The 14120-nt window shown below is 33.6% G+C and overlaps 2 protein-coding genes across 2 annotated transcripts; one reads left to right on the top strand and one right to left on the bottom strand.

The window, feature by feature from the left end:
* The first annotated feature begins 3635 nt into the window (after positions 1-3635).
* On the top strand, positions 3636-5773 carry LOC127126879 (uncharacterized). Its single transcript, XM_051055888.1, has 2 exons — positions 3636-4229; positions 5527-5773. The coding sequence occupies exons 1-2, from the start codon at positions 3814-3816 to the stop codon at positions 5630-5632; spliced, it is 522 nt and encodes a 173-aa protein (XP_050911845.1). The 5' UTR covers positions 3636-3813; the 3' UTR covers positions 5633-5773.
* A 225-nt stretch (positions 5774-5998) lies between these two features.
* Positions 5999-11634, bottom strand: LOC127126867 (plastidial pyruvate kinase 2). Its single transcript, XM_051055879.1, has 12 exons — positions 10979-11634; positions 9778-10065; positions 9236-9401; positions 8930-9064; positions 8728-8838; positions 8535-8623; positions 8218-8280; positions 7798-7973; positions 7437-7539; positions 7177-7325; positions 6909-7017; positions 5999-6381 (listed from the first exon to the last, which is right to left on the bottom strand). The coding sequence occupies exons 1-12, from the start codon at positions 11201-11203 to the stop codon at positions 6271-6273; spliced, it is 1725 nt and encodes a 574-aa protein (XP_050911836.1). The 5' UTR covers positions 11204-11634; the 3' UTR covers positions 5999-6270.
* Positions 11635-14120: the final 2486 nt, after the last annotated feature.

Here is a 14120-nt window from a genome sequence, read left to right as displayed (position 1 = left end):
TCTAGTGCATAAGACATGCAAGACAAAAGCATTCTCACCAGAACCTCATCTGGGTGTGGTATGTCATGCAAACTCTTACGTGTCAGACTCCACGATAGTTAACATAACTATCCACTCTAACCTATGTGTCACTGGCCTGGGTAGTGGGTCTTTTACCTCATAGTAATATCCCACCCAACCTGCAAACAGAAAATCCAGCAACCAGCATAGCAGTAATATCCAAAGTATGGAGAGTAATAAAATGCAATGAATAATGAGCAAGTGAAACATAAAGAAATAAACACCCAATGAAAAGAAAACAATCAAGAGCTAGGCTTTACACTGTTGCTAAAAGTAAAAATTAAATAATTAGTAGTGCTTAAACAGTTACCAAATAAATTATATTTAAAATTTTCAAATCAAAGTTACGACGGTTTGAATCGTAAGGATGTGACACTCACGACTGTTTGAAACCGTCGCAATCAACAATGAAAAATCGAAATAAAATTCCACGGCGGTTGGTAATTGTCGCAATATTCAGGTTACGTCAATTCTCTAACTTTCGTGAGAGAGAACGGCGGTTGGTGTGACGGTTTGGACAACTGTAACAATACAGCCTCGCGAAGCATGTTTCTGAGACGGGGTCAACTGCCTAACATGAAAATGAAGGAGAATTGCGGTCCAAAACGCAGCGGAAATTAAAATTTCTCCTTTAGAGATCCTTACGAATGGTCATGATCAGTGATAGAATATTTACCTCTTGTGATGATCGAAACCTTTGGTGCAGATCTCTTGTGACGATCAAAACCTTTGATGCAGATCCACGAAGCGATCACGAATGTTGAACGATGACAACGTCTCTACTCAGTCCACACGAACGGGTTCCTTCAATCTCAGTGCTAGCTGGTACGAATGAAGGCTTTGAGTGAGAGAGAGAGAGTGAGAGAAAACGAAAATAATGCAACCGCCATTAATGCTTCTGCACAAGGGTTCTATTTATAGAACCACTTGTGTGGGCTTCAAGCTAAAAGGCCCACTTAAGTGTATTTTGGCCCATATCTTATAATATGCCCAAAATCACTTAAGCCCATGGTACCTTACCATATTTCGTATTCTACTCAAGTACACCGTACCTTACGATGTTCTATAATTCACTTAAGGGCACCGTACCTTACGGTATTCCTTAGTTACTCTATCTCTCATCAATCCGTCCTTTGTGTGTGACCCTGTAGGTTTTCGTGACGTTGGCAATTATATTAAATCACACATTTAACATAATAAACAGTGAGCGGTATCTAGCAACACATCACTGCTACCCAAGACACGAAAATGTCATGTGATCTGACAAAACCTCCTGTGATAATAATTATGTGTATAATTATCCTTTTGCCCTTATGTCTATATTGAACACAAGGCATAGACCGTGTCATCCTTGTCCAGTTCAATATTGGGCCCATAGACATTTATCCTGTTATGCAGGATGGACAAATTCCATCTAGGTCACTCATGTCCCTCAGCATGCTTCGTGGAGTACCCATCAACTGTCTTTATGGTTATCCAGTTACGGACAACGTTGGATCAGTAATAAAGCACTCGACTCCACATCTAGGGTCCATAGTGGTTTCAGGTCGAAGAGTGGTATACACTATTATCACCATGAGAATAACTTATGACACTTTGCATAACTTTCTATATAGTATTCTCATAGCGGGTCAATCCGGTATAAATATTACTCCTAATATTCATACCTATGTTTAAGACTTGATAACTCTTTATCCATGATCCATGAGATGTGATCATCAGTCTACAAACATAATAGTCTTAATGCTTTAATGTTATCCCACTTCACACTAAAGCTCGACTACGGATACTTTAAGAATAGTGTCCTTATGTTTAATGTGTTCTCATGATTAAGTCACACTTAATACATTAAACGGACTAGCTATTCTAGGGACTTTATTAAACAAACGTAATAAAGAAAAACCTTTTATTATTCGATACAAGTACCAAAAGTATTAGCCTCTAGGGCTTACACCAACAGAAAATTGCAGCGGTTCTAACCGTCGTTACCAACCAAAATGAACCGTCGTAATTTGTCAATTTTCTTGTGGTGATATGAGTGGGGATCAACTTACTCCAAGAGTAAGTTTTTTTTATCTTACTTCAAATCACAGTCTTTAAATTGAATCTAATCTAATGGTTAATTAAGTAAAAATACTAATTAATCATTAGATTAGATTCATTTTAAAACCTATGATTTAGAGTAAGCAAAAAAATCTTATTTTTGGAGTAAGTTGATCCTTACTAATATATATATATATATATATATATATATATATATATATATATATATATATATATATATATATATATATATATATATATATATATATATATATATATATATATATATATATATATATATATATATATATATATATATATATATATATATCGCTTACTTGTCTTTGAATTGAATCTAATTTAATTGTTAAATTAGTTTTTACTTTAAGAGTGAGTTTACTTAGTTAACCATTAGATTAGATTTAATTCAAAGGTTATGATTTAGAGTAAGTTAATCTCTCTCCTTCCCTTTCTACTATAAAATTCAAACATCATAATCTTGTTATAAACCAAAAATTCAATTTCAAATCAAACACAAATTGAATCTTTATATGTAGCAAAAAAAAAATTACTTCATGCTAAAATTGATTCACATAATAAAGGAACAAATATTATAAAAACAAAGTTTACAAAAATAAATAAATTAAACGAATCTTTGTATGTTTATAAATAAACAATAAATCTAAAATTCAAATTTCCTAAAATTTAAAGAGTCAAAACCTTAAATTTATTACTTAACAAAATTGAATCACAATAAATTTTCTCATAACACACCACATCAAAATTAATTTTTTAAATTGAAATAGTTCATATCCACGAAGTCGTAACTGATCACAAAATCTAACAAACATTAATATACATTACAAATAATAAAGCAAAACAATTCTAAAAATTTTCAAATACATTTTAAATAATAAAATGTAAAACTAAAATATTAATAAATTAATCAAACAATTAATATTCTAAATCATCAAAATCTAATAATTTTTATATCAACTATCAACTATAAGAATTCAAGATGGTACTAGTATATTCTTTACGCTTTTCATCCCCATATTCTAAAATATAAAAAATAAAAGAAAATACAAACTTAATCAAAATAAAGTTTTTCCAATAGAGAAAAATATCTACAAATCCTTATGTTGTCATTTCTAAACAAAATTGCTATCATATAAAACATATGTATATATATTAATTACAAATTACTTAATATACCAATAAAATAATTTTTATATATTTTGTAGACATATGATATATCATATGATTCCTGATTAGTCTTATATAGTTATATAATACATCTCAATGCAAAACTGAATGTTGTATTGTAATACATATATTTTAAAATGATGGAGTATAATTAAATAATGTGATGAAAGGTATTTACAGGATGTTGTAATAGAATTATAACATTAAGAGCAATATTACTAACTCTGTAAAAATATATATTTTTAAATAATTTATTTGCATAAAATTGTTGTAAAATAAAGTAGAGCTTATATGATCAAAAGTCTTGAATATGACAAAATTACCCTTTAAACACTCTATTGCAGGATAACACTCCTACAATCCAGCCCTTTTCAAACTTCCTGTCCAAATTTCCATTTTCTTTCTCATTCTTCATTCTTCCAATTCCAAATTCATCACACAAATAACAAAGGAGACAAAAAAAAAACACTACACATTATCACACATTAACAACAACAAAAAAACATGTTCACTATTTCATCCTCAACATTCACAAACACAATCTCATCCTCATTCCCTTCTTCAATCTCTTCACCCATTTTCTCTCAAAATCCAATCTTTCACACAACCCTTTTCTCAAAACCCTTTCTTTTTCACAACCCACTTTCCATTGCTCTCAGAAAACCCACCACCGCCACAGTTTTCTGCAAGTCATCTGAAGCATCAGCAGAATCAGAAGAGCCCTCAGTTCCAGAAGATGAGTGGCTTCAGAAACTACCTGAGAAGACAAAACCTCTCTACTCACATAGCTTGCCTTGTATCGAGGCATGGTTGAAGAGTTTGGGGTTTAATCAGAGTAAGGATGATAGGGCTCAGTGGTTTGTGAATAAGCCTGATTGGCATGCTCACCTCTCTCTTGATGCCACTGACATCTACATTAGGTTAGTTTCTTTCTTTCTTTCTCTTTTAAGGTTTTTCTTTTGTGCTCTTGCTTCTGTGTGTTGGGTTCTTGAGTTTTTGATGTTTATGTGAGTGAATGTATGAATGCTTACACGGACACATAGTCACAAACATCAGCCAGACACTGACAGGTTCATATAAGAAATAATTTGAAAAAATGAATAAATTGAATGTAATCACAAATATCAGTGTCCAACACATATCTTTTTAGAGTGTTACATAAATGTGTGATTTGTTATCCACCATTGTGTGGTTCATAATTGTTCAATTGGTTTTTTGAGGTTTGAATATTTGAGTTGGAATTTGGTGGAGAGTTTAACTTGTGCTATTGAGTTTGGTAAGTAGCAAACCTTTTAAATTGTCGTGCAATTTAAGACGTTTGTTACTTGCCAACTCAGTTTGGTATGCTGCGCTATAAAAGCACTATAACCTAGCAGAACTTGAATAAATCGCCATTTGTTGTGGTCTCCGAATTATAACTGACTTTATATAGGCATTACAATGTTCCCTTACTCCTATGCTAATGGCATTGTGGCTTGTAGTCTTCCCCCTTTTCTACTCGTGAGATTATGTTTTCCACAATCCTGAATATTATATGGCCCTTTATCCAAGTGCTCCACTTTTAGTAGCGGGAGTTTCTTGTTACGGTGATGTACGGTGTGACTTATAACCGAGCTAAACGAAGAGGCTGGTTCCTGATTAAGGGTCCTGAGCCGGGCCTCAAAGGTTGGTCCTGAACAGGGTTATACCGAACATTCACGGCGATGTTGTGGTTGTTGTTCCGGTGCACTAACATTTACTAGGTCAAATATAATATCGCCGAAATACACTTGAGTAAGATATAAATTTTATACATGTGCTCTTAATTGGATGTAGAACGAATAACAGTGAACACTATCAATTATTATGTCCACTTTTTCCTCTAAAAGTTTTGATTTCCTGCTAGAGTATACAGTGTCTGACATGTGTTGGTTCAAAACCGACAAAACACGACCCTAGCTGTTACATTCAATCACTTCTATTTTATCAAATTATTATTGGTATTGACATGTCAGTGTTGTGTTTGTGCTTTATCTGATAGAAAGGGTTTCTAAACTAATACACGGACATAATATTAGTGATGCTAATATAATGTCATACTGTTTCATATAAGCTGTCATTGAGAGCTTATGAAAATAAGTGAGAAAATAGCTTATGGACATAAGTTGTTTGTAAAAGCTCATCCAAACACGTGCTTCTTTCGGTAGATAAGTTCAAATAAGTTATGCTTTGGTGCAGGTATTTGAAGAGTGGACCTGGGAATCTTGAAAAAGACATGGAAAGGAGGTTTAGTTATGCTTTAAGCAGAGAAGACATTGAGAATGCTGTACTTGGAGGACCATAAATAAGCCATTTTGCTTTCTACTTTCAAATATACAATGGCTTAAATCCTTGTTGGAAATAGTTTGTTAATTCATATGTTAAATCATTGATTTTCATGTCAAATTTGATTCTAATGAAAGGAATACAGAATGTTTTATGATGAGATGATTTTCATGATTTTGTAGATACCAATGTTTTTTTTCGCGCACATTAAAACATTAAACATTGTTCATCGGACATGGTGTTGAACACCTTTGTTGCTGATTTTTGTAAGCATTAAAATACAATAAATAAAAATATTTTATTAAAATAAGTCAATAAATATCATAATAAATAATCTAAATATTGTAAAAGGAATCTTTATAATGAGACATAGAAGGCAAAAACATAAGGAAAAATTGAAATAGATTGCTGCAATTATTGTTATAATTTCACTCCTAGATTGCTGAAATCATTTCAGATTTCAATTTCTCACCAAAATTTCAGCAACATGCATTACAGTTTGTGTAACCAATGCTAATGGAAGAGAACAATAAACCTATGAAGGAAAGAAACCAATAGAGGCAATAATAATAAGATGATGCTATTATTCTAAATATTTTGTAAAAATTGTCATGAAACATTATTAGTGGTTTTTCTCCAACCAATTTTTCTTCTTGTTCATTCAACTTTTCTGACTTGAATATTGTGAGTTGATTGGAATCTCCATATGGGTTGTCTACCACTTTGTACAAGTGCAACTTCTTCTCCTAACTTAACCATTCCTTGCTTCTGCATATATTCAAATCATATAAATATCATCATAATGAAACACCAAAAGAAATAGAATTTGATTCTGGATGTGCTGAATTGATTCTGACATGTTTGGTTACTTTCAAGTTTCGAGTAGAATTGATTCTAACATGTTTGGTTACTTTCAAGTTTTCAAGTTTCTAGTAGAATTGATTTTATGCTTTTCAGAATTGATTCTATTTGATGTTAGGATTTGTAGCTTGATTCTAAATGTGATAAGTTTACTGTTCAACTCACCTTTGTAGAAATTATCCAAATATAATTTCTACAAAATCAATTTTACCTTCTAATTACTTTTATCCAGAATCGATTTTACAGAATCAATTCATTCAAAATCGATTTTACAGAATCAATTCATTCAAAATCAATTTTTTTTCACCGCAGAACCAAACATCCGCTAAGCACTCTAAAGTGCATCGTAATGCTCCGGTTTCCAGTGAAAAAAGGACTAGTAATTCGGAGTTTGGCCATAATAAAACGATATTTTATAAGTCTTTCAAAGTTACCTGTAGAAAATCCAAGGCTCTTATAAAAGTTTCTTCGGAATCGTCGCTGAACTCCATGTATACAGGGCAAACTCCTTGATACAAAGCCAGCCGTTGTTGTACCCTCTTTCTGCATGTCCGGCAAAAGTATGTAAGTAAATGCAACTTAATTTCGATTTTACAGATACACGAGTCAAGAAAACAATGGAAGTCAACTCAGAAAAACACGATACTGTATGCATGTAAATTTGTTTTCATCGATTAGAGAAAAGGGAAGAAAATAACTCACTCGTCTGTGAAAGCAAATATTGTGCCAGAAGGACGATAGTGACTGAGTAGGATAGCCATGAAACCCGTTCGAGTGAAGACGACGGTAGAGGTTCCTAGCGTGTTAGACATAATGGTTGCATGGTATGCAAACATCTCACTCATGTGATTCTACATAGAGCAAAATAAAAAAAGATCCGAATTTTAGTCTCGACATTCAAATGAGATAAGTGACATGGATTAAGAATCAAGAAATATGGTACAAAATAGGTTGTTTTCGACCTTGAACACTTGACCAATGTTAGGTGGCATTTGGCCGCCTTGTATAGTGGCTTCTGTCCGTAATGCTACCGTGTGCATCACTTTCACAGCTTTTAGTGGGAACCTGCATTCAAATAATTGAAAAATTATTTTTCATTTTACAAGAATCTAACGAATTTTGTTACGATCTTATTCTTTACGATCTAATAGCCCCTCTTGATCTTAAACAATAATTAAGTAGAATTTTCCGATCTTAGTCATGATCTTATGTTTTATGATCTTACCATCCCCTCCTGACCATATGCAAGATCCTGATCTTGACAACCTTGATCTTGTCAATGTAATTGGGGGCACTAGAGGAAAGGGAAATCAAATTACTTACTTGCCGTGTGCAGTTTCTCCGGAGAGCATTATGCCATCAGAGCCTTCTCGAACAGCGATAGCTATATCCGATACCTCAGCTCTAGTTGGAGTTGGATGAACAATCATGCTTTCAAGCATATTCGTTGCAACAATCACGGCTTTTCCCATGCTTCGGCACAAGTTGATTATCTCTTCCTACACGAGAATGCAAAAAGACACAATGAGCTTAACTTCATGTCTTACGCAAATGACACCTATATAGCACTATATAGCACTGACACTTCAAATTGAAAACATGTTCAGTGTTCAACATTTCTCCTTGTTCAACACTGACACAATGCCGACACATGTGTGGCATGTCGACGTGCCAACATAAGTGTCGTGTCCAATGTTTGTGTTAGTGTTTCATAGAATGAAAACAATTGATAACCATCTTTACCTGTAAAAGGGGAACCTCTTCAATAGGAAGCTCAGCGCCAAGATCTCCTCTGGCAACCATAGCCTAAACAAAATGGCAAAAGTAGACAAATCAACATCAAGAACCGGTATCAAAGCACTCTAGAATCTCTATCAAAAGCTCTCAAAGATAGCTTATGAAAACAACTTATAACTTATATGAAAACAGTTTCACTTTATTTTTATTTTGTCATAGAAATAACTTATGCATAAGCACTTATATGATAAGTGCTTATTTATGCTATAAGTACTTAGTTAAGCATGAAGCATAAAGAAACAATACGAGGAATAGGTTAGTACCCCATCGGATGCTGTGATAATTGAATGTAAATTCGGTATAGAGTCCGCACTTTCAATTTTTACGATGACATGTATATCAGCATCACAACCTACAGTATCAAATTGAATGAGATATTCATCATACTCATAATATAAACGAGCAACAAAATAATCTGTCAAATTGAAAAATTAATAATTTTAGTTAGATATTTACTCTTCAAATAGTTCTTCAGTTCGTGAACAACTTCGGCATCCTTAACAAAAGAAACAGCGTAGAAATCAACTTTGTTATCCACTCCGAATTTGATATCATCCCAATCCTTCTCTGCAACAAATCAATGTGAAGATTATATCCATATTACGAAACCAACCACCATAAAACCAACAAGAATTGATTAATAAATATGAATTCTAACCAGTTATTGAAGGCAATGTTGCACTTTTTCCTCGAACATTTAAATGTCTCCTTGACTTAAGCTCTCCTCCATCAACAACTTCACATTTCACTAAAGTCTCTGTCTTCGACTTAACCATCAACGACATCATACCGCCTATATCATACATAACATGTCAAAACTACATTGACGTATCATTTGTGTATAGCACGCATCCAGCAGTTAGCAAAGTTCTTAATAAGCTTAAAGTTGATTATTTTTACTTATAATCGAGACCGGAAGAAGTATGTAATTCGAATACTTTGACTAATTGGTAGATAACCATACCATCAACAAGAATCATGTCCCCCTCTGCTACATCATTGACGAAATCATCGTAGTTTACACTGACACAGTCTGCAGTTCCAACACCTCTCTGAATAGTAAAAGTGAATTCCTGCCCGGTTGCCAAATTGATTGGTTGTGGCAAATCCCCACTCCTAACCTCTGGACCCTAAAATTGAACAAATTTTTTATCAGATGACATGCGCAAATAAATACTCTTGATTTGAATCGAAAGAAAAAAAGTTTTAGAGATACTCTCTCTTGTCCTATTTATAAGAAAAAGTTTACTTTTTAAATTCATTGAATAAGTAATGTGTCTGAACTATATATAGATCAGATACATTGGTTATTCAATGAACCTAACATGTAAACTTTATTTTTCTTATAAATAGGACCAGAGGGAGTATTGATGTATAAGTAGCATATTTGATCTCCTGTATGCTTCGATAAATGCAATCAATTAGTAGCACTTGATATCATTACTGAGGAAACTAGTTAAAACCCCTTAAGAAAAGTGGGAAAACAATGCCGAGGTAAGAACAGACCTTGGTGTCGAGCATAATTGCAATAACATTGTCCTTAGATTGTGCATTATATTCTTTAACCAAGTCAATAACTTTCTGATGAGAAGCATGATCACCGTGAGACATATTTAGACGAGCAACATTCATACCAGCCTCAGCCAACTTCCAAATCATTTCCTTAGTATCAGTAGAAGGTCCAATAGTACATACTATCTTTGTCTTACGCTTAACCGTCGGCTTCGACCATATTCCATTAGAAGTATCACCAAATGGCTGTACCCCACGCAAACGCTGCAAATGCTCCTCAACCTAATCATCATAACACAAAAAAGGGTCACAGAACAGTTTTCTAAAAATAAAAGCTCATAGAGTAACCCTCAAATTTAGTTCATGAAGCATCATTGTCTCCTTTTTAATCCTAAAGTATAGGAAAACAATAAGTAATCCCTAAAATTTTAGTCGGTCATAAAAAATTGTTTTCTACAAAGCATCGACACTTCTTACTGAAGATGTGTCACACACACGACACATACACATGTGATTAGATTTAACTATCATGATCTCAAAATTTGAATGGTATGAATGTGTCAGTGTCAGTGTCGTGTCCAAGTCAGTACAACAAAGCATCGACACTTCTTATATGAAGGTGTTCGTGCACACAGACACATACAATGTGATTATATTTAACTATCATGACCTCAAAATAAGACCGGTACGAATGTCTCAGAATCATGTCCAAGTCAGTAAAGAGCATCGACACTACTTAATGAAGGTGTGTCAGTGTCGGGCACACGACACTTATACATGTGATTAGATTTAACTACAATGATCTCAAATTTAACCGGTATAGATGTGTCCGTGTCAGTGTCGTGTCCAAGTCAATACTTCATGAATATTGTTAGTCCATAACATTATTGTTGGTATATAGCCAGCACTAATCACTTATTTTCCAATTGTACCCACTAACTGATACCACTTTCATCATATTCTACTATGCATTTATAGTAATTGTGATTACACTAACAATTTAGTAAAAATATTGCTCATTTTGAAATGGTCAAAGAATATTATTATTATTATTATTATTTTGGTATATTTTAGGGATTTGCTAAAACTAAAAACTCACAACCCATATACATTTCCCACCAATTTAAGCTTCTGGGCCATCCCCAGAATCTCAAATTTTCAAACTTTCACAACAAGAAGTTCCAAAAGAACAAACCTTTGGATCATCTTCAGGTGACACAGGTACAACTTCAACAGGAGCTGATTTCCTTGCACTGATACGAGAGCTTCTGAAGACCAATTTAGAACACCTGTTCCCTTTTGGTTGGAACACTTTGGAAGCAAAAGTTGAAGGCTTTAACAGCTTCTGAGCTCTGTCATGTGTAGATCCAGAACTGGGGAGGGTGGTTTGAATGGATCGTGTGGCCACAACTTGAGACATTGTTAGAGAGAGAAAGTAGATTTGAGGAAGATGAGAGAGAGAGATGTATAAAAGGTTGGAAGAGATGTGAAAATGGCGATTTGAAGATATCGGCGCTAATGTGACGGAGGTTCTAAGAAGACAAGAGTAACATACATAGGTTGCATCGAAATGTGATGATTTTATTTTAAACTTGCATTGTGCTTCAAAGCTTACCAACAAAAGATTTTTAGGTTTTGATTTTACTTTTAAAAAAAATAAAAGAAAATAATTTGTTAACCAAATAATAAGAGTGGGATTGAATCGTCAAAGTTGGGACTACTTCTTCCCCCTAACGGTTGGAGAAGCACACCCTATTGGATTTCGAAAATGTTTCTAGGAAATTTCACACTAAAATACATTCTTAAACATATTCCTATTTTTCTCAAACAAGAAGGTCGGATGAGTATCTTTGGATACACATTTTCAATGATTTTGTTCATTTAATAATTTAGTGACATTTTCAAATGTGCAGTTTTAGATTTATCAAGCAGAAATTTGAAAAAACGTCACATTTACATGTCAATGAAAATTCTAAAAGTGCATTTTCGAAAATGTCAAACAAGAAATTTAATAAAACATCATCTTACACGTTTGTTTCACTCATTGATCAAAAACAATATTCTTCTTCAAATCTCACCAAAATCTCCTTCCACACTCAATTAACTTTTCTACTTTAAATTAACATTTGTCTGTGTTTTAACATAAAAAAAAACAAAAGAAACTGGAATTTAAGGTAATGTGCATGTATTCCTTCCTCATTACCTACATTAATCTGGTTTTATTGTTGAAAAAATGAATATTGTGTCCAGAAATACATTTCCAAATTATTGTTGAATATCGTTCGGAAGTGTATTTTTGGATTAGTTCAGAGTTGAAATTGGGTCATTTTTAAATATTTTTTGTTATGATTGACCTTAGATATGGTACACCTTGATGTTATCCTCAAACCTATTATGTCTACGAATGTCAGACCGGTTGATATCAAGGTAGATGTTGGCAACCAATTTATAAATGAACAAAAGTTTGTTGTTCATGATCGTATGTTCCAAGGGATCTGCACGGGGGTTGCCAAATTGGGGTTTTGTGTTGTCATCGGAAGGTCGGATAATTATTCAAATAGAAGACTTGCATTTGTGACACAAAGATGCGAAAGAAGTGGCAAGTACATTGTTGTTCCTTTTTGGATTAGCTATATTATGCAAAATAATATTATATGAACACATGTTGGACATGATGTTTTAGCTGGCATGCACATCTGGCCTGAACTACTTTTGGTGAAGAAAGGACACATGTGGGAACAGATGTAGCATGTGGCTCGTTTCTGTAAAACTAGTTGTTGCTAGTTTAACACGTATTTTTTGCAGTATTGTACAACATGATTGATTGTTATCTTTTAGCAATGTTTGTGTGATTTGTTTGACAAATGTTTGAAGATCAATTCAATTTAAATGGAGATTTAAACTTGAATTTGAATAAATAGAAAATCATATCTTTTGGTGAAGATTTTTATGGAGTAAATCAAATCCAACAATATCAATTATTATTCTTGGCGAAATTAAATCAGATATCCAAGGAGAAAAGGTCCAAAATTGCATTGCTATTTAATGAGACTCAAACCTAATATTTTATGACGCGTGTAAGGATTGAAGATGCCTAGTGTCATGGTTTTATTTGAGTCTTTCATTTGTGTAGATTGTACACCACGCTATTGCTTAAAGTCATATCATAAGGAATAATAGTAAGTTTATTTAGTTGAGTTGTATTCGATATTCATCATTGTGTTTATTATTGTTGATGACTTGGGATTAGTGATTGAGAGAAAGTGAGGGGGATTCTCATATTTAGGGGAGTTCTAAATAAAAAGACATTAAATGTAGAATTAAGAAGAGGGGCATTGAGTAAGGGATTTGTTCATCTAAGATATTTTGTACTAATTCTATTAAAGAATGTATTTCCTTTCTTGGGTATAGTGCCCTCGAGACGTATGTGTTGTTTGTGTAACACCCTTCTAAAACACTCCCAAATATTTAATTAAAATAATAAAATATCAATCAGAGTAATTATGCCCCGAAGGGTGTCACACAATCATTTCACACCAATCATCAAAATATCCTGTCATGCTCATTTATTTAATCAAAATAAGACAGTTTTGCATAATTCGCAGCGGATACAAAATAACAACATTCAAATCATGTACTACATTACATGTAAAGTTATTCAACAATTAAAAGAAAACATAGTAAAACATCCCATCCCGATGTTACATCTACCAGAGCATGACTCACTAAGGACTACACTAGACTCCAAGGACTAGCTTCTATTCAATCATTGCTCGTTACCTGAAAACATAGTTGTAAGGGTGAGTTCCTCAATCGATATAATAAGCATTATAAAATATCATGTAATGCTAAGTAATATAACACATATCATCACCCTAATCAGATTACACATATTCAGCAACGGCAATATCAACTCATAATCATCACCATCATCATACTCAAACTCACACAACCATGAAACACACGTATAATATTGGAATACATCCATTCATATTATACGCCATACATACATATATTATGCAATGAGACTCCATGCATGCGGTACCGACTACTCGTGAACATATAGTTCAACCTCACCGACCAAATCCAGGTACGGCTACCAAGCTCACTAGTCCCACTCATTTGAGACCTAGTGACTTACATCACTAATTCCTCACCATGGGAATTAGCTACCACCCCAAGGGCTATGCTATGCACGCTAATTCACCTAGCATGCAAACATCAAAAACAGTCCGAAATGACTAACATCACTAATTCCTCACCATGGGAATTAGCTACCACCATAAAGGCCACAATATGCATGCTAATCACCTAGCAATGCTACATCATCAACAACG

Source organism: Lathyrus oleraceus, chromosome 1, assembly GCF_024323335.1.
Source record: "Lathyrus oleraceus cultivar Zhongwan6 chromosome 1, CAAS_Psat_ZW6_1.0, whole genome shotgun sequence".
In the NCBI taxonomy this organism is placed as follows: Eukaryota; Viridiplantae; Streptophyta; class Magnoliopsida; order Fabales; family Fabaceae; genus Lathyrus; species Lathyrus oleraceus.
The sequence above is the reverse complement of the archived record's forward strand: the minus strand, read 5'-3'. Positions and strand labels throughout refer to the sequence as shown.